This window comes from Coregonus clupeaformis, chromosome 25, assembly GCF_020615455.1.
Source record: "Coregonus clupeaformis isolate EN_2021a chromosome 25, ASM2061545v1, whole genome shotgun sequence".
Taxonomy (NCBI): Eukaryota; Metazoa; Chordata; class Actinopteri; order Salmoniformes; family Salmonidae; genus Coregonus; species Coregonus clupeaformis.
This window is the reverse complement of record NC_059216.1, coordinates 23,736,774-23,763,818: the sequence shown is the minus strand read 5'-3', so window position 1 is coordinate 23,763,818 and position 27,045 is coordinate 23,736,774. Positions and strand designations below refer to the sequence as shown.

The following is a 27,045-nucleotide window of genomic DNA, read 5'->3' as shown; positions in this document are numbered from 1 at the left end:
TGACTCAGAGGCAGCTCACACACACGAACTTGCGCACAGACCGTGGAAAAATAGGGGCAGAAGATGGCTGACTTAACAGGGCAACGCAAGCCCTCAACGGCATCACCAACTTCACCCGGGCTGTTCCCCAGCTTGACATTAGCCGTTGGGCAACTTTAAAGCGGCCCCGCCTCGCACTTATCCAGTCTACCCCTGCCGCAAATATTGACAGAGCCATTATAAAAAATGGCAGAGATGGAAAAAGAGGGCAGACCCCCCGAAAATAAAAGAAGCAGAAAACCGGCTCACCCCGTGAAAAGGGAAATCAACGAAGAAATGAAGGTAAGTGATCAATATTGGACCACTTGGCTGTGATTACGCATGGAAACAGAGCACTCATTAAAACGCGTGATATCTGTGGATGCGTAAAGCGCGCATCCTCTTTCACATTTTAGAGCAGACCTGATTCATTGATGAAATTTATTGGACGAATAGCGAATAAGTTCAACGTCATATTTATTTTTGGCAATTCATTGAACCCATTCATAGTCCAGTGTTCACAGCATGTTGAATAAAAATGGATAGGGTAGAATGTCTTGCCATGCGTTATAATACAGCCTAGGCTACACCGTCTTTGTTGTTCCACATAGGCCTACCAGTAGCCTACATTTACTTTTTGTCAATGAATGGGAAAACATATTCTGGAGAATTAGGACCCCATTATTGTAATTTGTGTGGTTTTCCTTAGCCCACATGGTTCCTTTGGAGTAAATGGAAAATCCAGTGCGTCAGTCAAGGCGTCAACAGTGCCACTATACTATTACTACCGCTACTCCCGCAGAAACAACACTTAGCGTAGCCTACGCATTTAAAATAAAACAGCGTTGGGAGACTATCAATATCTATTAAAGGAAATACACTTAATGCAAATGATTAACGCTAGACATCGTCTATAGACTGCATCGTGAACTCAAGCCAAACGATATCTGTCCTTTCCAGCTGTGGACGAGCCGAAGTGCTAGAGGTGTGCTTCCAGATGTGTGTCTACAGACGCCGGACAAGAGCACATTCTTTATCGTGCGATATACTGTTCTGCATACATTATAAGCCTACCCGATGGTACACTTATGCTTGCCATGTATTGATCCAAATATTTTGCAGTAAGAAAGATGTGAAGAGGGCATGGCATGCAGGGAACCTATCGCTGCTTTGTCTCTGGGTTCATTGTTTGTACACATTCTATGCCTGGGTTGAGAAAAATAATTGCCAGTACATAATAAATCCCAGAGCAAAGTCAGATATGGGCCTATTGTTAGAGTATTTCTTTTATTTTTTATATATTTATTTAGAGGAATTATGAACAAAGATTTTCAGGAAAGCCTACAGACGTTTTGGTGTAAATCATGTCTCTTCTCGTCCAAGAGGTGTGTGTACTGGGTTTCAGAGAAACACCCCTTTTTCTCTTGCAGTGAATTGTGTGGAGGCATGCTAAATACAGTATTTGGATTTGAATATTGGTCTCATGCGTGCTACATTCAGCCCTATTGCATTTAAGATGCCATATTTATTTATTGGTTCATTTTAATTTCTACAAATTGAGTGGCATATCAACGTGAAATTACGTGGAAACAACGTCAATTCAACCGTTGTGTGCCCAGTGGGAGGCTATGGACCAACAAGCATTCTAAATGGGAATTATTTTGACTAGCACAGAATGGTATTCTGTGAATGTGCTTTTGTTTCTTTGTCTCCATCAATCAAATTATGAAATGCTGTCGAAGTGTTTAATGAATTTCATAGTGTGTTAGACAGACAAAGTTGTCTGCACTGTTGGGAAAATGACTCAATTGTCATATCCATTCTCTGAAGTGACTGACTGACAGCAGTTGTAAAAAAATACTAATCAGAGCAAGGCTACCACATCCTTCTGTTCCATCTCCTCATCAATGAGCTTAGTTTAAGGCATGGAAGGTGCAACATCTACAGTATAATTATCAGCATATGGAGAGCATTCTGGATGTCTCCTGTATAACCAAATATACCATTAATTGATTCTCCTTCAACATTGAAGAACAGCTCCAATTCAGATCTGTTGGCAGCCAGACAACAGCAAAAGTCACAGGTGCTGCTATACACCCAGGCATACTCTTTTTTTTTACTACATTAAGTACAATGTACATCTTTCAATTACTGCTGTGAATTCCAGTTCTATGTCAGCCTTTCCAGATATGTGATTATCAAGGAAGTGGTAATAGAATTAGAGACCGATCAAATAGCGTTCCTAGCAAGTTTGAAGCTATAGGATGTGCTGTAGTGTCAACAAGCTGTTCTTGACCATCAAGACTCTTATGGGGAAACAATTACAATTGACTTTATGTTGTCTGAGATGCAGTAATTCCATCTTGGAAAACAAGGTTTACACTTTGCACCTGGTACTAAATCAAATCTGACCCTGAAAGTGTTCATGGATTTTATTATTTATGCCATTTACAGTGCCTTCAGAAAGTATTCATACCCCTTGACATATTCCACATTTTGTTGTGTTACAGCCTGAATTCAAAATAATTCAATATATATTTTTCTCTCACCCATCTACACACAGTACAATAATGACAAAGTGAAAATCTGATTTTATAAATTTTAGCTAATTTATTGAAAATGAAATACAGAAATATTTCATTTACATAAGTATTTACACCCCAGAGTCAATACATGTTAGAATCACCTTTGGCAACAATTACAACTGTGAGTTTCTCTGGGTAAGTCTCTAAGGGCTTTGCACACCTGGATTGTACAATATTTGCACATTCTTAAAAAAGTATTAAAGCTCTGAAAAGTTGATTGATCAACAATGTTAGACAGCCATTTTCAAGTCTTGCCATATACTTTCAAGCTGATTTAAGTCAAAACTGTAACTAGGCCACTCAGGAACATTCAATGTCATCTTGGTAAGCAATTCCAGTGTATATTTGGCCTTCTGTTTTAGGTTATTGTCCTGCTGAAAGGTGAATTTGTCTCCCAGTGTTTGTTGGAAAGCAGACTGAACCAGGTTTTCTTCTTGGATTTTGCCTGTGCTTAGCTCTATTCCGTTTATTTTTATCCTAAAAACTCCCTTGCCGATGACAAGCATACCCATAGCATGATGCAGCCACCACCAAGCTTGAAAATATGAAAAGCGTTACTCAGTGATGTGTTATGTTGTATTTGCCCTAAACATAACGCTTTGTATTCAGGACATAAAGTTAATTTCTTTGCCATTTGTTTTTGCAGTTTTACTTTAGTGCCTTATTGCAAGCAGGATGCATGTTTTGGAATATTTTTATTATGTACAGGATTTCTTCTTTTCACTCTGTCATTTAGGTTAGTATTGTGGAGTAACTACAATGTTGTTGATCCATCCTCAGTTTTCTCCTATCACAGCCATTAAACTCTGTAACTGTTTTAAAGTCAACATTGGCCTCATAGTGAAATCCCTGAGATGTTTCCTTCCTCTCTGGCAATTGAGTTAGGAAAGACGCCTGTATCTTTGTAGTTACTGGATGTATTGATACACCATCCAAAGTGTAATGAATAACTTCACCATGCTCAAAGGGATATCCAATGTCTGCTTTTTACATTTTTACCCATCTACCAATAGGTGCCCTTCTTTGCGAGGCATTGGAAAACCTCCCTGGTCTCTGTGGGTGAATCTGTGTTTGGAATTCACTGCTCGACTGAGGGACCGTACAGATACTGTAATTGTATGTGTGGGGTACAGAGATGAGGTAGTCATTCACATATAATGTTAAACACTATTATTGCACACAGAGTGATTCCATGCAACTTATTATGTGACTTGTTAAGCACATTTTTACTCCTGAACTTATTCAGGCTTGCCATAACAAAAGGGTTGAATACTTATTCAAGACATTTCAGCTTTTCATTTTTAATTAATAAAATATATATAATTCCACTTTGACATTATTGGGTATTGTGTAAAGGCCAGTGACACAAAATCTCAATTTAATCCATTTTAATTTCAGACTTTTAACACAACATGTGGAAAAAGTAAACGGGTGTGAATACTTTCTGAAGGCACTGTATGTCACAGTGTGACAAAATTGTTACTGCTAAACAAAGACCAATAAGACTAGCGGATACAGATGACAAAGTAGCCCTAGTTCCACGTTCAGAATAAGATGCAGTATTTATCTCAAAAGCCACTATCTTCAACATTCTCTGCCAAACATGCTACAGTATAACTCTCTCCCTTAACCATAAACTGAAGGCCTGTTTGCTACTTTAAACATTTTGCTACTTTTCTTTCTTTGTTTTCTCCCTCTTCTCTCGTCTGTTTGAAAAAGCAAGAAAGACAAAAAACACCACACAATGTGCCCTTGTGAGAGATCATACCTCAAACAGTCTGACAGTGTTTCCTTCATCTTGTGCCGCTTTAATGTGCACCATGGTAAAATAAGCCACAGTAAGTAATCAAGGAGATACTTGGTGGGATAGGGGATAGTGCAGGGTAAGAGCAGGGGAGAAAGGAATGTATACAGCAATAGGCTGCCTAAGCTGTAAAAACTGAAACCTGAGCGTCTGCACAGGATCAAATATCAAGGAAGGTAGGGGGAAATGAAAGCGGAGCAGTGGGAGAGAGTCTTGGCTAGGAGAGTCTGAAGGAGGGCCTACTCAATGAGACTTTTATCATGGTGTACTGTGACCTACTCTGGTTTCTGTCCAAGGTATCAGATTCCCGCTGCTCGCCCCTACCAGCACATCTTGCTAACTGAAGGAAACAAGCTTTTGTATAAAAATAATATCATTATTCTAAACAGCTAAAGTTTTGTCTGTTCCAAAGTTGAACATTGGCAGCAAGTCAGTGTTTTGCAGAGCTGTGATTGGGGTTGAATGGTGTTATTTTGTGACCATTTCGTATAAATAAAGTTTGTTCATACTTCTGTTTCTACATTGATCACTTTTGATCTCTGTTGATTCAACTGATTGAGAGGTTGATGGTTAGTTGAATCAGGTGTGTTAGTCCTGGGCTGGAACAAAAGCCTGTAGGACCAGGGTTGAAGGACACTCTGTAGGACAAGCGTGATGAATTGGATAGCTTTAGAGGAGGTTTAGTCCAGTCCAGAGAGTTTGCACATTTGCAATGAACAGTTGACAGTCATCGTCCAGACAGCACCATAGCACTGCCTCCTATCTCATCAAGCCTGTGTGCTGCTTTCATGACCTGCCATACAGATTGGGTTCCACTCTCTTTACCACTCCCTCTTTCTGGAAGTGGCAGGGTGACAGAGGGGACAGGGAGCAAAGATGAGGGCAAACTTTCTTGAAGATGGAGAGAGGCAGACAGATGACGGTTGCTGGCATTATACCCTTTCATTTAGTTTGAGTAATGTGATCCAGTCACATCTGGGTCAAACAAGCACTTAGTCAATGGGCAAGCAAGAGTCAATGTTCTTCTGTAACATGCAAAAACCTCAGAAGTTGTTGAAAGAAGTAGCGCAGCAGAACGGAACCAAGACAATAGTAGTGACCACAAACTCTTTCATTGAACCTGTCTCAGGCAAACTTCAGTTGGCCTTTTGTGTTTGATGTCATGATGTCTTAGATTTTGTTTTCACTAACTATTGATGTGTTTATATGTTTTGAGCTCCATAAGTATTGATATCGAATGGTGATGAAACTCAGACATTGTGTCTTTTCATGTTATGTTGTTGTGAGTGTGGTGACTAAGAAGTCTCAGCGAAGTGGTGGATATGCCTCACAGCTTCCTTAGTGACACCTAGTGACTGGATTATTAAACTGCTCTAGAGGGGCAGAAAGGCAAAAAAAAATTTAAAGGGCGGCTGATTTTGCCTCATTTTAGATTTGGTATATTAAGACAGGGTTTCGTAAACTCGGTCCTGGGCCCCCACCCCTGGGCGCACATTTTGTTTTTTGCCCTAGCACTACACAGCTGATTCAAATAATCAAAGCTTGATGAGGAGTTGGTTATTTGAATCAGCTGTGTAGTGCTAGGGCAAAAACCGAAATATGCACCCAGTGGGGGCCCAGGATCGAGTTTGGGAAACCCTGCATTAAGAAATGCTAGTGGCCATGACTGGATTCAAACATGGGTTGTCGCTTGTGTGTGTTCGCAGGTGGGAAGAGTTAGCCAAATTATTTAGACAATTAGCTTCAGCTGGCTGGTGTGCGACCGTGGCAAAGTTGGTTTGACTTTGAATAGCTTCGGGGCTAGTTAGGAACCGTCAATAAATTACACAATGTAAATGAGACAACATTTTCATGTTGCACACCTTTTAGTTTTCTCATTAAATGCTTTCAAGATTTGTATATGAATTTCTATGATTTATAGTTGGTTTGAGGTTTTTAAGTCATAGAAATTTGGAGCTATTGGAATTTGAACATATTGTCCCATGTACATTGTGTAATTTACGGATGGTTCCTAACTAGCCCCATAGGGATATTCAAAGTTACCACAGGCATTACCATCGGGTCTCGTGCAGCTGCACTCCGAATTGATGTTGGGGTAACTCACCTCACCCTGGACGAATGTGTTGGACCAACTGATTGTAATGAATAACCTCACTTAAGGGGCCGGTCATTCCTGCTAAAGACTTGCAGTAATATCAATGGATGTGTAGGCAACTTTTGAAAAGCAATTCATCGGTTGGGGCACAGATTACAAATGTCATAAAAAAACAAAATGATTATTGATTTGACAACAATATAGTAGATGTGATATGAATATATACATGATCGGCATGTGAAGCAGCTAGCCTAGTATTGTCTCAGTCTGTTCTTGGTGTAAGATATACGTTTATCAGTGCTTGTATTTTTAAAACATTGCCTTTTTTCTTTGGCTAAATGTTACTTGTATTTCATGCCTTGTGATTCCACGTCTGCAGTTTTTGATTCCGAGCTGATGTTATAACTGATGTTGACTACGCTTTCATGTAATGAAATTACTTCCCTGATCCAATGGTATTGACAGGGCAGCCTGTAATTGACAATTAAATGCTTGATTGAGTACTATTTGATTGACAGTTCAATGCCAGAATGTAATGAAATGACTCGTGTCTCATCAGGTTCGGGCTGAGCGGGCCCACCCATGGGCAGGCAAGGCGGGTGATCTCCATGGCAACCCGCCCTACTCCATGGTGAGCCCCTTTGTCCGTGCCAGATAACAGTGCTACTCTGAGCCATATATATATATATATCGAGAGAGAGAGAGAGAGAGAGAGAGAGAGAGAGAGAGAGATTGTCCATTGAAATTTAAGGCAAAAGGCTGTATTTATGTCATTTATATAACATCACATAATTCTATGGCAGCTATATTAATGTTTCCTGGGTAGCCTAACATTCACTAATTAGATAGCTAATTGAACTGTTAGCATTACAACATGACCAAACTCTCTCTACATACAGTTCTGGTGCTACTATGAGAGTGTCTGAGATTTTCAGGTTTAATGTATGAGGGGCTGAGGGTTCTGTCTTGATAGAATAACACTATTGTGCTCCTTACATGTAAGGATGTGAGGTGGGGTTGATTGGATATTACTGCCTGTGTAGATTTGCAGTGGAAGTGCAATGAAAATAAAACTGTGGTAGTGCTCAGTCAAGGTTTGATGGGTTGGGAATTTTGTATAATGTATGATACGTAGACAATGTGGAATTGTTGTGCTGTGATCATTATAGACTATTTGTGGACTGTAACATGCTACTCATCTGGATTGCTTTTGGAAATCAACTGTAAAAAGCTATGAAATAACTATTAGATTAGTTTGATCAAGGCCTCAATTTACCAGCACAGTCTGGGATAAGTCAACTGTCAAGTTGTCCTGATACAGTATGTGTGCACATATCTCTAGTTAGGATTCTGCCATCAGTGAATAATTGCTACTGGGAATATAGTAAGCATTATTGTGTTATGGTTTCAGGAAATTGGAGCAACCCATTCCCATTTCATATAACAAGCATATAATACTGCATTTCCTTTATTGTGTGTTTTCGGGGGTGGGAAACCTTGTTCATATGCAACCAAACCCTTTTATCCCTCATTGCACCCCTCATTACACTGTGATGTAATAGTGAAACTGGGTTCATGCTTGTTAATCCTAATGGCAAATATTGTGTCTCTTGTCTTGCAGAGTTTTGCGGAGAACACCATGAATGAGCTGCTGGGCTGGTATGGCTATGACAAGGTAGACCTGAGAGACAACATCGACATACGGAACTACCCAGATGGAGAGGCACAACAACACATCTCTGTCCTGAAAGGTGGGCATCACCATGGAGACAAATATTTATTTATCTGGTCATTGCAGTTGTTGATTCATTGAAAAGGCTATTTTCTGTGCACAGGAGCATACTTCTTAATCTAAAAAATAAGGTTTTGCAAGTGGTAATACAAGTGATGTAAAATGTGACATTTACTGTCTGTGCTGAGTTGAAAACTCCCTCTGGAGGGTCAGGGACAGAGGCTGGGGAAAGTACTGCTGCAACTTGGCAGTAGTTTACCATGATTGATGAGGCAATTCAGTCAGGCTATCCAGTTCAAAACCTGCTGTAGTTGCATCATCCAATCATTATGGTGTAGTTGTGTTTCAGCAGGAAACTGCACTTTCCTTTTCTATTGGTGATTAAACAGGTGTCTCTGGAATCTCTACATGGTGAATCCTGATTATAATGTTGGATACAATTTGAGAAATTCACGTCAGGTATTGAGCAAGCATAGGGCCTTATCAAATCAAAGCTGCTAACCGGGTATCCAAGGTAACAAAAAGGACACCCATCTTGCGTCAAAAGCAAATTTGTTTGGATTCCTGTACACACCACAACAATGTTTACAGTTTGGAACAAAAACTATTCTGCAAATCTTTCAGAGCTGCACTGCTGAACTGATCAATGATGTCCATTTCCATCGGTTTACATACAGTAAGTCAAGAAAGACCAACTTTTGTCTCCCTCAGAAAACTCTCTGCCAAAACTCCCAGGAGGATCGGGGGAGAACAGTGATGTATCCCCAAACCAAGCCAATAGCTCCCACTCTACACCGACATCGAGGAACGGAGTGACAGAGTCCTCCACCACCCCTTCCACCTCCACACCCAGCACCAGGGAGCATGGGAACATTCCCATCATAGTTCCACTGATCCTACCCCCCATGATCAAGCCACCAGCAGGTAAAACACCTCACACACACCTAAAAACAACATAAACATACTGTATGTGTTTAAGCTTGCACTTTAAGGACTATCGGAATGTATCCTACAATCTAATACGAAATTTACAAAACATTGGTATACGAATCTAATGAATCACTGCCATTTCAGTGCTTAAATCCACGGTCAGTTTTACAATCGCTTGATAAATGAGGAACAATGGTCCGTAAATACATACACACACACCCCGGTTCTCCTCCTACAACTGTTTAAGTGTCAGTATCACCTGGTCAACTCTCAGTGGAAATGTACAGTTGAAGTCTGAAGTTTACATACACCTTAGCCAAATACATTTAAACTCAGTTTTTCACAATTCCTGACATTTAATCCTAGTAAAAATTCCCTGTCTTAGGTCAGTTAGGATCACCACTTTATTTTAAGAATGTGAAATGTCAGAATAATAGTAGAGAGTGATTTATTTCAGCTTTTATTTATTTCATCACATTCCCAGTGGGTCAGAAGTTTACATACACTCAATTAGTATTTGGTAGCATTGCCTTTAAATTGTTTAACTTGGGTCAAACGTTTCGGGTAGCCTCCCACAAGCTTCCAACAATAAGTTGGGTGAATTTTGGCCCATTCCTCCTGACAGAGCTGGTGTAACTGAGTCAGGTTTGTAGGCCTCCTTGCTCGCACACGCTATTTCAGTTCTGCCAACACATTTTCTATAGGATTGAGGTCAGGGCTTTGTGATGGCCACTCCAATACCTTGACTTTGTTGTCCTTAAGCCATTTTGCCACAACTTTGGAAGTATGCTTGGTGTCATTGTCCATTTGGAAGACCCCTGACTGATGTCTTGAGATGTTGCTTCAATATATCCACATAATTTTCCTTCCTCATGATGCCATCTATTTTGTGAAGTGCACCAGTCCCTCCTGCAGCAAAGCACCCCAACAGCATGATGCTGCCACCCCCGTGCTTCATGGTTGGGATGGTGTTCTTCGGCTTGCAAGCAACCCCCTTTTTCCTCCCAACATAACAATGGTCATTATGGCCAAACAGTTCTATTTTTGTTTCATCAGACCAGAGGACATTTCTCCAAAAAGTACGATCTTTGTCCCCATGTGCAGTTGCAAACCGTAGTCTGTCTTTTTTATGCCGGTTTTGGAGCAGTGGCTTCTTCCTTGCTGAGCGGCCTTTCAGGTTATTTCGATATAGGACTCGTTTTACTGTGGATATAGATACTTTTGTACCTGTTTCCTCCAGCATCTTCACAAGGTCCTTTGCTGTTGTTCTGGGATTGATTTGCACTTTTCGCACCAAAGTACATTCATCTCTAGGAGACAGAACGCGTCTCCTTCCTGAGCGGTATGACGGCTGCGTGGTCCCATGGTGTTTATACTTGCGTACTATTGTTTGTACAGATGAATGTGGTACCTTCAGGCGTTTGGAAATTGCTCCCAAGGATGAACCAGACTTGTGGAGGTATACAATTTTCTTTCTGAGGTCTTGGCTGATTTATTTTGATTTTCCCATAATGTCAAGCAAAGAGGCACTGAGTTTGAAGGTAGGTCTTGAAATACATCCACAGGTACACCTCCAATTGACTCAAATTATGTCAATTAGCCTATCAGAAGCTTCTAAAGCCATTACATCATTTTCTGGAATTTTCCAAGCTGTTTAAAGGCACAGTCAACTTAGTGTATGTAAACTTCTGACCCACTGGAATTGTGATACAGTGAATTATAAGTGAAATAATCTGTCTGTAAACAATTGTTGGAAAAATGACTTATGTCATGCACAAAGTAGATGTCCTAACCGACTTGCCAAACTATAGTTTGTTAACAAGAAATGTGTGTAGTGGTTGAAAAACGAGTTTTAATGACTCCAACCTAAGTGTATGTAAACTTCCGACTTCAACTGTACATGGACAGAGGGCTTCATTGAACCACAAGTGTTGCGTTATACTCCAGAGGCTCATCAGAGGAGAGTGCCATGGCATCACCCTAGAGGCATCCTCACAGCCTCACACAACCTCACACAGCACAGGGGGAAAAACAGATGGTATGGTCCCTCTCTCACAGCTCAACACCAACCTCCCCCACTCCCCCTCCCACCGCCCATCCAACTTGTACCCCTTTTGAATTATTCATATGCCCTGCAAGAGCAACAGAGGGGCTTTTGAGGTGCAGGTACACTGGATGATAGAGGTATTTAATATGGGCGCTGCATAATTACAGTACAAGGCTCTCTCCGAGCAGATGTGAGTTGTTTAAGGAAACGCATAACGAGAGCCGAGAAAAAGGCTAGAAATATCTGAACGCAAAACATACCACCTCAAGTGACCTTTTCAGACGCTCTTATCCAGAGTGAATTACTGGAGCAATTAGGGTTAAGTGCCTTACTCAAGGGCACAGACAGTTTTTCACCTAGTCATCTCTGGAAGTCGAACTAGTGACCTTTCGGTTACTGGCCCAACGCTCTTAACCGCTAGGCTACCTGCCACACTTCAACTTGTTTGTTGTTGCCAAATATTTTATTTCATTACTGCCAGGTTACCATGGGACTTTTGAACATAGATTTTCTAAAACGATACAATAATTGAGGTATGTAGAGGGGGAACTTCCCCAGGAATATTTTGTAGAAAGAAGAAATCAATATTTTTCACTGGAGCTCTTCTATCTATCACACCTGCCTCTACAGAGAGCTCTCAATATGGGCCATGCAGCAGGAGCATAAAGGAGCATAAAATATGCATGCTGTGGCCACGGTGCTATTGTTGGGCCTCCCGGGAGTTATTCCCCTTAATTGAAAATGTATTTCCTTTAAAACAGATTTGCACTATAGATCCATTAAGCTTAACAAGAGGGGAAAAAAAACCTTCCCAGTACCCACCACGGTGTGATAAGGGAGTGAGCGGAGGTGAAAGACTAATGGGCAAAAACATTTTCACCTTTGCACACACTTAGTCATAATGTGATAATTGTGAGTCTCACAGGAAGAAGTCTCTCCACATAGTACAACACTGAGGGGCTAAAAAACCAATGTCAATTACCCAGCAACCATTGTTTAAGATGAGAGACCCATTTGATGTCATGGAGGGTGTTTAGTTTCCATGTTCTAATGAATCTCCAATGAAGCCCTCTGCAATTTAATTAGGTAGACTTCAGCTGAAGAGTTTTAAAATTTCCAACCAATTTTTGTCCACAGAGATTCCTTAGGGCATCTCTGTCTGGTTAGAATGTCTCGAACTGCCTTCATGACTGCAGCAAAAAACCCTTGGGGTGGGAAGCACTGTCCTCTTTTGCCTGGAAGGGGAATACTGTCAGGATGCATTGTTGGTGGGATCATTCACACGATGAGACTTGACAGGTGGCTGTCAGATTGTTTAGGGTGGGAGGGGGTGGGAGTTTGGCTGGATTGTTATCCCGTTATCCTCACATTGTGTCTGTTTTGTGTTTGTGGTCTCCCAGACGAGGATGTGTCTAACGTCCAGATCATGTGCGCGTGGTGTCAGAAGGTTGGCGTCAAACGCTATTCCCTCAACATGGGCACTGAGCTGAAGAGCTTTTGCAGTGAGAAGTGCTTTGCCGCCTGCCGCAGAGCCTACTTCAAGAGAAACAAGGTAAACTCCTTCTTAACACTCCTATCACATTAATAAACCAAATATGCAAGTGCACACAAGACCATGTGATACATACATGTACTGACATCATTTCCTCCCTACATCCACTCTTCCTGATTTCTCAGATTAAGATGCCGTAGGACACTTGTCAATCCTTAGGAATTGTAGTGACCAGCTTTCAGCTTTGTACAGTATCTCCACTAGATGGCTGGGTGAGGAGCCCAAAAGCATAGGTACTTTGGATATTTCGCTCCTGAGTTTTGGCCTTTCGCTTCTGAGTACCCATTGTAGTAGATTAACACGAAGCCAATATCAATCCTTAGCTTGTGGTTTCATCATTGAACATGCAGAAACACGGTTTCAGTCATTTAAACCCTCATACCCTATGCAGATCAGTTGACTTTCAAACATGCATTGGTTCCAATTATCAGTATATATTATCTTTCCAAAGACAGACAGTCCATTAAGTTAAATAGTGTTTTAATTTGTCCTGATTTCTGAAGTTAAACATTCTGCTTTCTTTCTTATACCTAAGCTTGGATATGTAAGGAATTACAGTGTAAGTATGATATGTTTTTATTCATGTCTTTATTCCTTTCCCTTTTTTCATCCAAACATAATCACTTAGCATAGCGCTGTATGCTACCGGCTGTTGAAATGGAAGTATACATATGTCTGATAATTTAAGATGCTGTACGTGAATCCAGTTTTTTTCTGTTCACACTATCTATTTTCATAGCATGAGTTGCCTTGTACCTGCTGTCGTTTCTCCTAGGTTTAAGTATTGCTAGTTGTAAAGTGAAAGTTCACACTAAAATCTAAGTTTATTTGACACTTCTATGAGTGCTGTATGTAGATATATAAATAAAACCACAACTGAAGAGATATTGCATTTCAGTGAGTAAGGACCAAAGTGAAGAGCTATCCAGGGACATAATTCCCACATTAGGAAAACAGACATGGCTAGAGCACAGAAAGGCCTTGTCTGCTGAGGTGGCGCAGATTCTATATTATGTCTCACACTCTTACATTCATGCAGGCCATTTGTGTAAGTGATATCCACATGTTTATTTTTTCATGCACCCACAAGATTGGCCACAACTCCAAACCCTCCAGTTTTTCCAACAAAAAAAATGGCATGGCTGAAAATGTATCATGTCTGTTTGTGTCTGAAAGGGGAGCAAGGACATAGTGAGTAAGGTGGCATGGGGTGGGCAGTGGAGACGCATCGTGTTTCGCTAAATATCTACAGCTGCCTCGTCCGCGTAACCCAATCTCCTCTTATGGCGAGCGCGGGTGGGTAGGATTCAGTTTCTTCCATTGCCACTGCACAACACCATCCATCCAGTGCACCAGGAATAATACCAACATTCAGACATATGATGGGGTGGTTGGGGGAAGATGAGTTTTGATCCAGTTTTGAGCTCATCTAATGACTAGTCTGGTTTATTTCACATAGACATTCAAGATAGACAGACACACACACACACACACTCTCGCTCAGCCCTCCCATCACATCATGTAAAAGCACTAGAGAGGGTAAAGTCCAAGTGAAGAGACCCTAGCTTGTATTTTACAGCCCATTTCTGTGCAATACGCCTCTTTTTTTTCATGGCTCAGGAATCTTTCCATACACCTCTAGAGACCTGTAAAATTCCATCTCTGTCTTTGTCTCCGAGGTCCCTCCAGGCAAGTGCTTCTTTACGTCACCCCAGTATTGTCACATCACCTCAAACAGACACAAATCTTTATACACAGGCTGGCGGTTGCCTGCACTGCTCTGGCATTTACTTTAGGAAGACACACTGATTAAGATGTTTGTGTGTGTGTGTGTGTTTGATTAAGTGTATTACCAGTCCACATTGTGATTCAGTCCTGGCAAGGGAACCTATAGGCCCCCATGTCGCAGCAGGAGAGCATAGTGAGGTAGGTGATTATTTCATAGCTGACAGCGATTAATACCAAAAAAGGGAAAGGAGGAAACTTAGAGAGGAGTTTGCGGGAAGAAACTGGAGCTTGAACTTGCACTACACAGATATGGTCATATCATGCTCTCTCGTCCTCTGAAAGTCTAACTATCCCAGCTAGATAGCTTCTGGATTTAAAAATATATTTTTTTTAAGGTTGATGATCATTAGAAATCACAACATAGAGGTTTGGATGGACCAATCAGCGCACCTACCGACAGAATAAATGTTTTCATTATTTAGCTGTTAGCCAGATAAATAAACACTGACATCCTAGAACATTGTAATATGACATGAAGATCACTTTTACAACAGCAGTACAGTACATAAGTTACTTGACTAGTATAAAAAAGCTTGTTATCCCACAACCAAACGGGAACAAGAAGAGAATGTTCAAGGAACATTTCCTGTTAGCTGGGTAATCTAATGAGAGGACAGAAGGAGGGGGTTGTCCCAAAGATGTGTGTTGTCCCAGGTGGGTGGAAAGTTGTGCTAGATGTGTTTGATTATGTGTGAGTGTGTGATGGGACGTCTCTATGATTGTCTGTTTCTTGTTGTTGTGGGTATTTACATTTGAGTCATTTAGCAGACGCTCTTATCCAAAGCGACTTACAGTGAGTGCATACATTTTATTTATTTATTATTATTTTCATCATACTGGCCCCCTGTGGGAATCGAACCCACAACCCTGGCATTGCAAGCGTCATGCTCTACCAACTGAGCTACACGGGACCACGGGTATGTGTGTGTATATATTTGTGAGGGCATACCTTTTGGGAAACACACCTCTTGGCAGGTGAAACGCACACACACCTGGGCAGGCACAGATGCCCAGATGGAGGCTTGCACAGCGACAGCTGGTGTGCCAATGCCTCTGGGCATTTTAGTCACCAATGGGCACAGATACCGGTGGTGTAGAACTGTGATGCCATGTTTGCACCAGACACTTTAGCCCGACTGCAACTGTATTTAGTTGCCATGGTGTTGCCAACAATAAGACATCACATCTCTTTACATTACATCTCTTCTGTGTTAACAAGTGTTACTGAATTTTCCAGGGGAATAAGGTGTGGTAATATTTGCGTAAAGTAAATATCTAATAGCCAAAAGGAAGAGTAACTTTTGAAACAGCTTTCCATCCAAAAAGTGGAGAGTGGGACATCGTCACCCAAAATCACTGCAACAGCAACCAATGATTAGAAATGATGGCAAATGCAATGATTCTATGATTTTTTGGAAGGAAAGTTGTTTCAAAAGGCAGCTTGACTTCTCTGGATGGACAAATGTTTTACCCATGGCGGGTAGGCACTTTCGTAGCCCATGTCTGGGTTTATCACCAGTTAGTTTTCCTTTATACTCTCAGTCTCGTCATACAACACTGTTGTGCCTGATTCCCAGTAAAGGACGTGGTGTCCCGATTGTATGACTGTACTTTCACCCAAACACTGTGTCTGGTGCTGGTTGATCTCTCTCTCTCCTTCGCTCTCTCTCTCCCTCTCTCTGTGTGTGTGTGTGTGTGTGCGTGCCCCTCATGCCTTGTTCACTGTGCCAGCACCTCATTAGCACTATATGTAAATGAATTGGCACAGGGCCAGAGGGTCACAGCACAAAATGGAGACTGGATAATGACACAATGACACATCTGTGTGTGTGTGTGTGTGTGTGTGTGTGTGTGTGTAAATTTCAATGCTTATCGATTTGACTGTACAGTGTCTAGTGCCAAAGTAAAAAGAGAGAGCATCCCATCAACTCAGTGGTGCTGGTGGATTTTTAAATCCCATATCCTCTTTCCTTTAATCTTTATTTCTGGGACATTGCTTGTGATATTGTTAAACAGTTGTTTTTCCTTGGAAGTCTTTAAATATGATTAATGCAGCGTTTACTCCCCGGATAACAGTGTTTAGATTAATGTGCAATCGCATAGAATTCCCTCTTTCACAGTTCATAATGATAAAGCCAATATAACATCTAGGCTCTTCAGCTGTCAATGTGAACAATTAACTATAGTTACTACACACACACACACTTTCCACATGGCTTTCTTTTATGATGATGAGAACCTGCATATGATTCCACAACCCAATGCATGCTCACCATTTTGTCAGTGTCTTTCCATTCATAAGTTTGTTGTTGTTTTCCCTTCTTCTTTTCTGTCCACCTGTTTATTTTGTCCGTTCGTAAAAAGAGGCCGTTGTTTCTCCCCTCAGGCGAGAGACGAAGACGGCCGTGGTGAGAAATTACCCCAGCACAGCTATTCTAAGGATACGCCCAGGCTTGTCTTCAAGACAAACAGCGATGTGCTTGTAAGGACTAAAACGTTTAACAAAGACAGAGTTTAAGTTTTTGATGGCTAGAAATGTAATGACATATTTTGATATTCATGACTGTTTGATGTGTTGAATAATGTAAAGATGTTTGTTTTTAGAGAATGTGCTGTTAGCCTTTAGTTATATATATTATTATTTTTACGTTGATTTAAAGTGAATCACATACTTTTTTCATTCAAATTGTTTTATTTTCTCATTTTCATTCTGCATTGTGTTAGATTCAGATGTTGTGTTCTCTCTTCATAGATCCATAATGCGGAATTTTCTGCCAATTTTATCTTGACCATTTTGGGCTTGATGACATTTCAATACATTTCAATCCAGTAATAGAATTGGACATACGATTCACATGTGACGTTTAACTCGACAACATTGGCCATTTTCTATTTGAATCGTGTCTGGTTCAATTAATGCATTTAAATGATTTTTGATGGAATATACCCACTTTGTTTTGCAGGCTTCATAAGATCATCATGATCCAGATATTGTTCCCCCAGCAGATACTGGTCCCCATAATATACTGTCCCGAATAATACTCCCTCCCCCCCCCCATCAGATATTGTTCCTCAAACGGATACTATCACACACAGTATCACAATCTGTTCCCTTGCTGATCAGTTTGATAAGTGTTTAACCAGACGGTTAGTGAGATGAACAGGTTTTCTAAACTAAATTCACTAGACAAACTATAAATCAGTATTACAAGATTACAAGTACTTAAAACAATGCCATGGCAAAGTGGTAACTACATAATAATTATCTATTAATTACTCTTTAATTAATTACACCATATTATTATGAACCGTAAATTCGAGACAAGTAGCGCTAGAAACAAGATTGAAATCGTGTAACAGGTCCGTTCAATAATTATTTTTCAAGAACAAAATGAATGGCCCCATGATGTCCGTGTGCTGTTGATAGGTAGCTAGGTCATTACCTACAGCAAAGCAAATGGTTAAACTGAGCCAGAGCGATGGCCGTGGTTGAAATAAATGACCATAATTACATTAAACTGCAAACATCTTTGTGCAGGAGAGGAAGTGAGTAGAGAGAGAGAAAAAAAATATCTCATTAGGGTAATGCACAGTGAAATTTCACTCACAGTGCAGAAAGTCATTTCACTCACAGTGCAGAAAGTCGTTAATTGCTCTCCATCTGTCTTCTTTTTTAGCCCAAGAAAATGTAAACACATTTATAATTTAAATTATCCAGGTTTACCATCATTGAACCCAACTCTCAGAGCACTTTTCAAACTTTTTTAGTTATGGCTCATTGCGTTCCAAATGGACAGTTTAAAAGAAGACTACTGATATCAAGGCTAAAGGGCTGACTATTGATCACTCACATGTAAGAGTACCAAGCTACAGTATCAACCTGGACTCAGGGGTAGACGTAACATTAATTTGTGGATATCCATCATCCATTTCGTATGATATATTATGAATTACAATTAGTATATATTACGAATTACAATTCATGTGATATGTTACAAATTACAATTTGTATAATATCTTTTGAATTTGCAATACGTATGATATGTTACGATTTCCAATTTGTTGTGGCTAACGTTAGCTAGGTGGCTAATGCTAACCTTAGCTAGGTGGCTAACGTTAGCTAGGCTAGGGGTTAAAGTTAGGGTTAGGGTTGGGATTTAGGTTATAGGGTTAAGGTTAGGGAAGGGTTAGCTAACATGCTAAGTAGTTGCAAATTAGAGAGAAAAAAAGTAAGTAGTTGCAAAGTTTCTAATTAGCTAAAATGCTAAAGTTGTCCGTGATGAGATTCAAACACGCAACCTTAAGTAACTTTCTGTCTTATGTACCCATACCAAACGTAACATATCATACTAATCTGAGTGTCCCGGATTTTTGTTACGTCTAGTCTATGAAACCAGGCTGACAATATATGGAACACTAGTCTTTGGTCCTGTAATGCTGCGCCACTACAACAGTACAGAGCACTACAGAAATGGTCTCTGATGGTCATGTCTACATTATGACAGCCTTTCCAACAGTGGCCATTTGACTGACATCTAGTGATGGAGGAGAGCTCTGTTTAACATTAAAATCCCATTATGGACAAGATTGTCATTGACTGATTTGTCCATCTCTTTGACATGAGTGACCTGTAAATTGAGAGACGGGGAAGGGATGGAAAAGAGAGATAAAAGAAGAGTGAATGAATCAGGGTGACCTATCAACTGAGATCTAAGTACTTTATGGAAGATCTTAAAGTATTAGAGTGACAAATCAATGAATCAGGCCAGGGTTCAGAGGAGGATGACACAAGAGTGGCATGTTACTCTTCATGCAGAATTATGAGGGATCCATGACCATTCCAGTTGTCATGACGTGTGTGTGTCTGCGTGCTTGTTCGAATCTACTTTTGACTCAAGTGTGGCAGGCATATATGTGAGCGCTGAAAAATCAAATGCGTAGGATCATACAGTACATGTATGTCTGTGAGCCGAACCTAATCATCTTCCAGTAGCATCCCATAATTTATTAGCATTCAACAAGGGGGATTATGGTGTGTGTGATGGATGGACGTCGTTGAGGGGTCTGACAGCTGATTAATGCTTTAATTATCTTCAGTGAGTCGCTGTCACGTCCCTCTGAGCTGGCAGAGTGAGTTGTGTGCCGGGCTGTGCCCCATCTCCCTGGCCCACCCATTGTCATCCACTCACCAGGGTCATGTTCATTATCTCAGGTACACTAATGAAACTAACCGTTTGGAAACGAACGGCCACATGATGATTGAACATGCACAGTGAACATTTTGGAAACTTTTGTAGCAAGTGAAAAAGATCCTGGAATCACAAGGGCCTGGCATCCCACAGAGTGTTGACAAGCTGTGCCAGGCTGCTCCCCTGCCCTGCCCAATGTGTGTAATGCCCCCAGGGTAGGGTTAGATAATCCCATTCCATTTAAGCGCAGTCAATTCCACTTTAATGCAGTCAATTCCATTTTAATGCAGTCAATTAATGAATCAGTCTTTTTATGCAATAAAAATATCCCCAAAAATCATATTAAAGTTGCACATCAGTAGTGAATAGCGATGCATCATAGCACCCACCTAGGTGGTGCTCAACAGCCATTTTTCACCAGAACATGTCAAACTCCACCCAGCTGTCACTCTCACTTCCGTGTCCTCTACTGGCAGCTTGTTCACCTGTCTCCGTCTGTCCATCTCACCCACCCACCACATTCACCATGATCATGCCTTACAGGGAAAAGCTTTTACTTGAGGATGTTATGTCCTGCGGCTGTGCCTGTGGCCACTGTCACACACGGCTCGGTGGCTTAATGTTTATCTGAGTGGTTCCTCCTTATGAAGGAAGTTTAAGAGGTGAAAACCCCATGGCAGGTGTAAATGTGAATTTCATTAAAAAGCTTTAAGTACGCCCATCCAGATTTGCACTCACGTTTAAAGCCGGTTGAAACTTACTTTTTCCTCAAGTTGTAAGCATTTATCAAGATGTTACCATGTGTTGTACATTACCTGTACCTCAAGGGTCATAGCAGTGTGAAGTTAGTATGACAATCTCTCTGTCTCACTCACTATATATAGACTATACATGTGTCATTATTCAATAGAAGCACAAAAATACAGATGGGTTTCCCTAACAAGGATACAAAAATGCCATGCAGATTGACTTTTATTTACTTGGTGTAACAAAACAGAATTTGACCAGTTAATTTAATTACAATCCAGTGTTTCATGTACCTAATCTGCAGATATTGTGTGAGGCTGAGAGATTACATTCTGGTTACCAAAGTTGTTTGAATAGCCACATGGCAAAAGGGCAATGTTGCTGACTTTTTAACTGCTTATGTGTGGTGTTTGTAATGCATTGTACCTGATGATGTATTTTGTCTTGTGTTACAGGTGTGTGACTGGTGCAAACACATCCGCCACACCAAGGAGTACCTGGACTTTGGTGCTGGTGAACGGAGGCTGCAGTTCTGCAGTGCCAAATGCCTGAACCAGTACAAGATGGACATATTTTACAAAGAGACTCAGGCGGCGCTGCCAGGGGGCCTGTGTAACCCAGGACACGGCCCTGTGGAGGGCAAGTCGGAGAGCAGCACCGGGGCGCAGCTCCTCACCCCCGAGTCCTGGGGCACGCCCTTGGGTGACTTACGCCGCAAAGCGCCTTCCCCTGGGGGAAACCCCTCTGTGCCAGTCCCCTCCAGCTCCACCGCTGCCTCTCCCTCTGAGACAGGCACTGTCTGCTCCCCTTCCTCCTCGTTAGCCAAAAACCCCACGCCCAGACCCCACGAGAGCCCCACCTTACCCCCTCCCACACACCCCTCTCTGCACCCTCCCATGGGAGTCCCCTTGGGTAGCCCCCCCATGGTGATGACACCCCAGGGGCCCGTGCCCCTGCCCTTCTTCATGGAGCACCAGATGATGCAGCAGATGCGTCCGCCTTTCCTCCGCCCACCTCCCCACGCCCCAGGCCCCAACAGCCCCCTTTCCAACCCCATGATCCCTGGCATCGGACCACCACCACCACCGCCCAGAACCCTGGGTCCCCCATCCAGCCCTATGCACAGGACACAGTTCTCACCCCACCACCACCCCTCCAACAACCCCAACCTGGGAGGGAACCCCCCAGGAATGATGCCACCCCATCCAGGCCTACATATACCCGGTTTTCCCTTCCCCTCCAACATGATGCCAAACGGGCCCATGCTTATGCCACCCATGATGAACTTTGGTATGCCTTCCCTCGCCCCCCTGGTGCCCCCGCCAACCCTGCTGGTCCCTTACCCTGTCATCGTGCCCCTGCCGGTGCCCATCCCTATCCCCATACCCTTCCCCTTCAACCCTAAGACCTCCAAGGACAAACCCAGCAACAACAACGACCCCATTCCCTGTGCATCAGGGGAGGACCCCAGGCCCTTCTCCCCTAGTTCCTCCAGAGGGGAACACAAGTTTGGGCCCTCCAGTTCCGGGGTGCACTCCCCGGGCTTCTCTGGCTACGCTCTGGCCCGCTTTGGCTCTGAGAGGAGTAGGACTGACATAGTGGACCTGACTGTGAAGACTGAGAGTCCGGGGAGTGCCTCCACCGCGGCCTCCCTCCCCGAGGGCGTGATCGACCTGACTCTGGGCCGGCGGTCGCGGTTGCAGCAGGTCATCCAGCGGGTGGTGCCCAGTGTCCTGGTGAAGGTGGAACCAGAAGGGGACTCATCCCGCCCCCCACCTTCTGGACCATCCCCTCTGGATGCCTCTGGGCAGAGGAAGGGGGACAGCAGCCTAGAGGACATGAGCCAGGAGGTCAGGGAGGCCATTAGTGACTCTCTGGAGCCAAGCTTCCTGCCTTGTCGCCAGGCCACATCACCATCCCCCCAGCCAAATCAAAACTCCTACACCAACCAGCTCACAAATCACCCTGGCACCCCACGGACTCAGCCCTGCAGCCCACCTGCCCCCTGTGATGTCATAGTAAACGGCAGCAGTCAACCCACAGACGGCCCCAGCCGGAGCACGCTACCCACACCTCTGTCTGACCCTGGCCAGAGAGGAGGAGGAGGCGGTGGCGAGCCGGCCAACTGCGAGCTGGAGCGGGAGACGCTGAAGGAGAACAGCTGCTTGGTGCCAGAGTGGGAACCAGGTAAGAGGGGCCCAAGTGAGGAGGCAGTGCAGGGGGGCACTGGGGAAGGCACGCTGGAAGCCAACGGCGACCTTATGGATCTGGACGATGATGACGACCACGCCTATGCACTGCTGCTGCCCAAGGCTGGCTGTGTCATCCAGCCCCTGCCAAAGCCCAGCGACAAGACGGCCATCGTGTCCTGCAGCATCAGCGCTCCCCTGGCGGCAGGGGCAGGGAGCCCCGAGCTGGAGCCGCAGCTAAAGAGGAGGTGCCTGCGAATACGCAATCAGAACAAATGAGGCAGAAAAGGTTGGTCTCATGGCGCTCCCTACTGAGGACCCAAAGAGGTCCCCCTCCCATCATCTCTGCCCTGTACCTGTCCCTACAGGTGGTGTGGAAATATCAGCTTTTGTGTGTAAATACCACAACAATATCAAACAGTCTGACAGTTTTTCAAAAAGGCCTTCAAAACATGAAGATGTCCGATTTAACTCTATGAAGGGTGTTTTGTGTTTGTGCAGCTTTGCAGCATATTTTGATGCATACAATTGCACTGATGCTTGATCATATTGTTTAAATATACAGAAATGTTTATTCATCAAGCATAAAATGACCTTTTTTGTCTATTGCAATGTTTCCCTCACTACTGCCCTTGCTGTAGCTTTTGACCTGATCTGAGAGGGGGTGCTGACAGAAATGTACCACCATGAAGGAAGATATACTCTTGAAGTCAGGGTTGATAACACGCTAATGTTATTTTAATCAAGCATGCAGCAGTAAATCTATTGGATCTGAGCGAGAGAGATGTCTGGTTGAAAAATAGACCTGTAGAATGGGGATTCCCTTTGTCTGATCGAACATGTCTAATTCTGGATCCTCTTTCTCGTTTTATATTTCAGCTCAGACAGATGGCAGTAACTCCCCAACAGAATGAGGTACGCTGTTGAAGCTCTTGACAACACTAGCCTTCCCCCATCCGCCCCTCACTCCTTCACTCCACAAACCTCTCTCCCAGCCAACTAGCACTCAAAATTCTAGCCTTGTCACCCTAATCTTAACCACTCGGCACAGGCTGAACCCAATAACCCCTGGACCAGTGGATGTGGGACTTTGAGGCATTCACCTTTAACCCAGTCAGACCAGACATGTTATTTTCTCTTGAGACACATTCCTTTAGCCCACACTGCCCCTCTCTCCCTTCCTTCCAAAGCAAATGCTCTATCAGACCTCTGCTGTCAGACTGATAAGCCACATTGCTAAGCCAATAGGTTTACCAGCAGTTTTGTGTTCGCTGGAAGAGGCCTAAGGTAGCATTTTTAGCCAGTCTGTTCCAAAGTGAAAGGTGTAGCATTGTTATGTGGCAAGAAATTCAGGCTAAAGTCATCCCCACCCGCCCCCCTCCTTTGCATGATCACAACCAGCACAAAATGCTAACCTCCAACCCCCATCCCACCATTGATGGTGACAGGATATTTGTTTTGAACTGGTAACCAAAAAGAGACATCTCATGATGGAAGGTAACAATCAGAGGGAGACATTTTCTGAGCCTGAGGAATAATAACAAGGAAAAAGAGGAGCGGTGAAATCCTTGTGCTCTGACTGTAGCACTCTCCATTCCTGGAGATGCCAGGGGCAAAACCTTTCTCTTGTGGAGCAGTGGGGATATCTCCACAATAAAAGAAGACCTTGTCACCATTGAACTGCTCATCTTCAGTGGGTTTCATGGTCATAAAATACAAGAATATTCAAGTTTATCCTCACACTGATTTGTGGACAACAGGGTAGAGACCTCACCAGCAAACGACGGTGGGTAACTGTGGACAATGTGCAATCTCTGCCATAGTGGAGGATATTTTGCTTCTCTGCAAGCCCCTGGTCAGACAAAATCAGATGTGTAATTCTAATTCTAATCATCACGGCTGTATTTACATTTTTCATACTGTAATGATATTGATGATAATGATATATCATCAGCCAAATCTCTGATGTGTACAGTAATGTTATGGTAATGGGGTGACTTTCATCATGGAAGCAAAAATATGACTGCTGCTTATCACACCACAAAGGGATTGCGTCAATCGAGAGTTGAGACCACAGCCATTAGCATTGTTTCGTCACTAGTGCTCAGGGTCGTAATGTTGCACTAGGATTTAACATTGACAAGGGAAGCTGGCTCTCTTAACATTTTATTGTCAGTCATAGATAATTCTCTGGAAACACTGGTCCAAACGTACTCTAGAACTATTTGTAAAGTCAAACTACTGAAACAAATTAATCAATTCTTTAATCAGTCACAGATGTTGTCATATTTACATTACGATATGGGGAATCATCTCACTTCCCTGTCCGTCACCCTGTTCAAAATGTTGTCATTTGCAAGTGTTAATCTGTCTGCATTATAACATTTTGGCAGTGTTTATTTTCCTTCATCAGAGTTTATATTGCCTGTAGACACTAACGTTCTTGCCATCTATTTATTTGCTATGTTTTGGTGTCATGCTATGGCTTCATGGGAGATCTCAATTATTTGCTCAATTATCTTATTACAAAAATGGGAGAGTTACACACATAAGCATACACACACGTGTGCATTTGCAGACGCACACACACACAGTAACGACTCGCCACTCTCCATGATGTACTCTCTCACACACGCACATACACTAATTTAAATGAAGTTTAGAGATTAATTCTCTCTCCATCCATGTATTGTTCCAACTGCTCTATCTTGACTTCCTCCCTGATGACAGTAGTGTTTGCCAGTGTCTGTGTATGCCAAGCAGGTGGAACCAGAGACCAATGTTCCGATTAGAGACTGTTGACTCAGAGTAAGCACTGCAACACAATCTGCCGCGTGTTGATAGTCAGGCATTTAGGCTTCGCCTGTCCCGTGCCAAGACTAGGATTCTGTGTCACAGTAATTATTTCCTTGAATTTCCAGTCTTACATTTTATATATATATATATCTTAAATAAATACATTTCTAGACTCGGCAACCTAGCCTTTTGCAGTCATCCTACTGCACACTCAAAGAGTAGCAGTTAATTTACAAACAATTCACTTTTGCATTGACTAATCCTCAATGATTTCAACCAGAATTAGAGATCACATAAGAAACAGAGATAATGAGGAATAATTTCCATTCATTCATTCACTTTTACTTGACCTCACCACCATATGTAACGCGAACCAGAGATACTTGGACAAATATAGCCTTGAAACTGGAAACTTTTAGTGTCTGCGGTTCTTGAAATTTGTGGAAGACAGTTGAAACTGAGACAATGAAACAGGTCGGGCTTCTGTCTGACAGCAGAAATGTGTGTGTGGGTCTGTGTGTGCATGCGTGTGTTCAACTGATCTCAGCCGACAGACCATTGCTGTCGTTGTCTGTTGGACTGGGGGCATCTCAGTAAAAAATAACTGTGTGAAGCTAAGAATTGCCACTAGGTGTCAGGGTAGATATTCTTTGCTGCCAACACAGTGGAACTGAAAATACTCACAATTATGATTTTTTCAAGCAGAGCCGCCTTCCAGCTCTTCCACAGACATTTGACGCATAGTGGCCCTGACGCATAGTCCTCCTCACACTAACACACCGACAACACCACACACACCTTACTATCGCCTTCATCGTTGTGACCGAAAGGCCAATTCACCCCTCCAGTGTCAGCATCGTCAGTCTTGCAAATGTTACTTACAGGAATGAAGTGGAAATAACTTCATCTGTCTATTTCATCGGGGAGAGATGAGGAATAAAAGCGAAAATCCAGCACCCATTTAATGGAATAAAACAGGCTAGGTCAACAGCCTAAGATATGCAATGACAACTTCCTATTCAAGATCTTGATAGAGAGTAGAAATACTAAACTAAACAAAAACATGACATTTCTCATGTCACTTTTCAAACGTGAACAGAAAATCTGCCTTAACTCTCACTTGTGTACTCTACAGTGCAGATGATGATGCTCGCTTGTAAGACTCCCCACTTTGTACAAAATAAAATGGACAAAAAACTAATTTGTTATGTTGCTAGTGTTGATGTGTAGATGATCAGCTTTTCTGTGACTTGTATAAACCCAACCCTCACATTTTGCTAAAGGACCCTTATTCCTACAGCACCAACAACTCGTACTTGTCCCAAACATCCTCCTTCCCCTTCTATGTTTTATCTAGTGGTGAATTCTCAACCTTTGTGTACATTTTATAGTATTATTTAATTAAAGTGAAGAAAACTGCAAGAAATTGATATAACTGTTGTCTTTTTATTATGAAGTTGTTACTATAACTTGTTGCCTAGATTGCTTTGAAAATAATCATTTTGTGCTGTAACAGTATTTGCTTTATTCAGTGAATTGCTTATGGAGACTAATAAATAGAGGCACACACCAA

At 42.4% G+C, this 27,045-nt stretch overlaps 1 protein-coding gene across 8 annotated transcripts; it reads left to right on the top strand.

Moving 5' to 3' along the window:
* LOC121539437 (sine oculis-binding protein homolog A-like) lies at positions 1–27,045 on the top strand. Of its 8 annotated transcripts, none has more exons than XM_045207538.1 (9): positions 1–321; positions 7,062–7,133; positions 8,124–8,253; positions 8,946–9,158; positions 12,612–12,763; positions 13,299–13,322; positions 16,938–17,033; positions 20,943–22,674; positions 23,556–27,045. In XM_045207538.1, exons 1-9 carry the CDS (start codon positions 226–228, stop codon positions 23,588–23,590), a joined length of 2,550 nt encoding a protein of 849 aa, XP_045063473.1. In that variant the 5' UTR covers positions 1–225; the 3' UTR covers positions 23,591–27,045. The 8 variants fall into 8 exon arrangements, with proteins under 8 accessions (XP_045063473.1, XP_041703870.2, XP_045063469.1 ...); XM_041847936.2 differs by having other exon boundaries at positions 20,943–22,965; XM_045207534.1 differs by lacking the exon at positions 7,062–7,133 and having other exon boundaries at positions 20,943–22,965.

Coding starts and splice junctions, on each gene's coding strand:
- LOC121539437 (XM_041847936.2), top strand. CDS start 226: ATGGCAGAGATGGAAAAAGAGGGCAGACCCCCCGAAAATAAAAGAAGC. Junction 322..7,061: donor AAATCAACGAAGAAATGAAG/GTAAGTGATCAA, acceptor GTGTCTCATCAG/GTTCGGGCTGAGCGGGCCCA. Junction 13,323..16,937: donor GATATGTAAGGAATTACAGT/GTAAGTATGATA, acceptor TTCTCCCCTCAG/GCGAGAGACGAAGACGGCCG.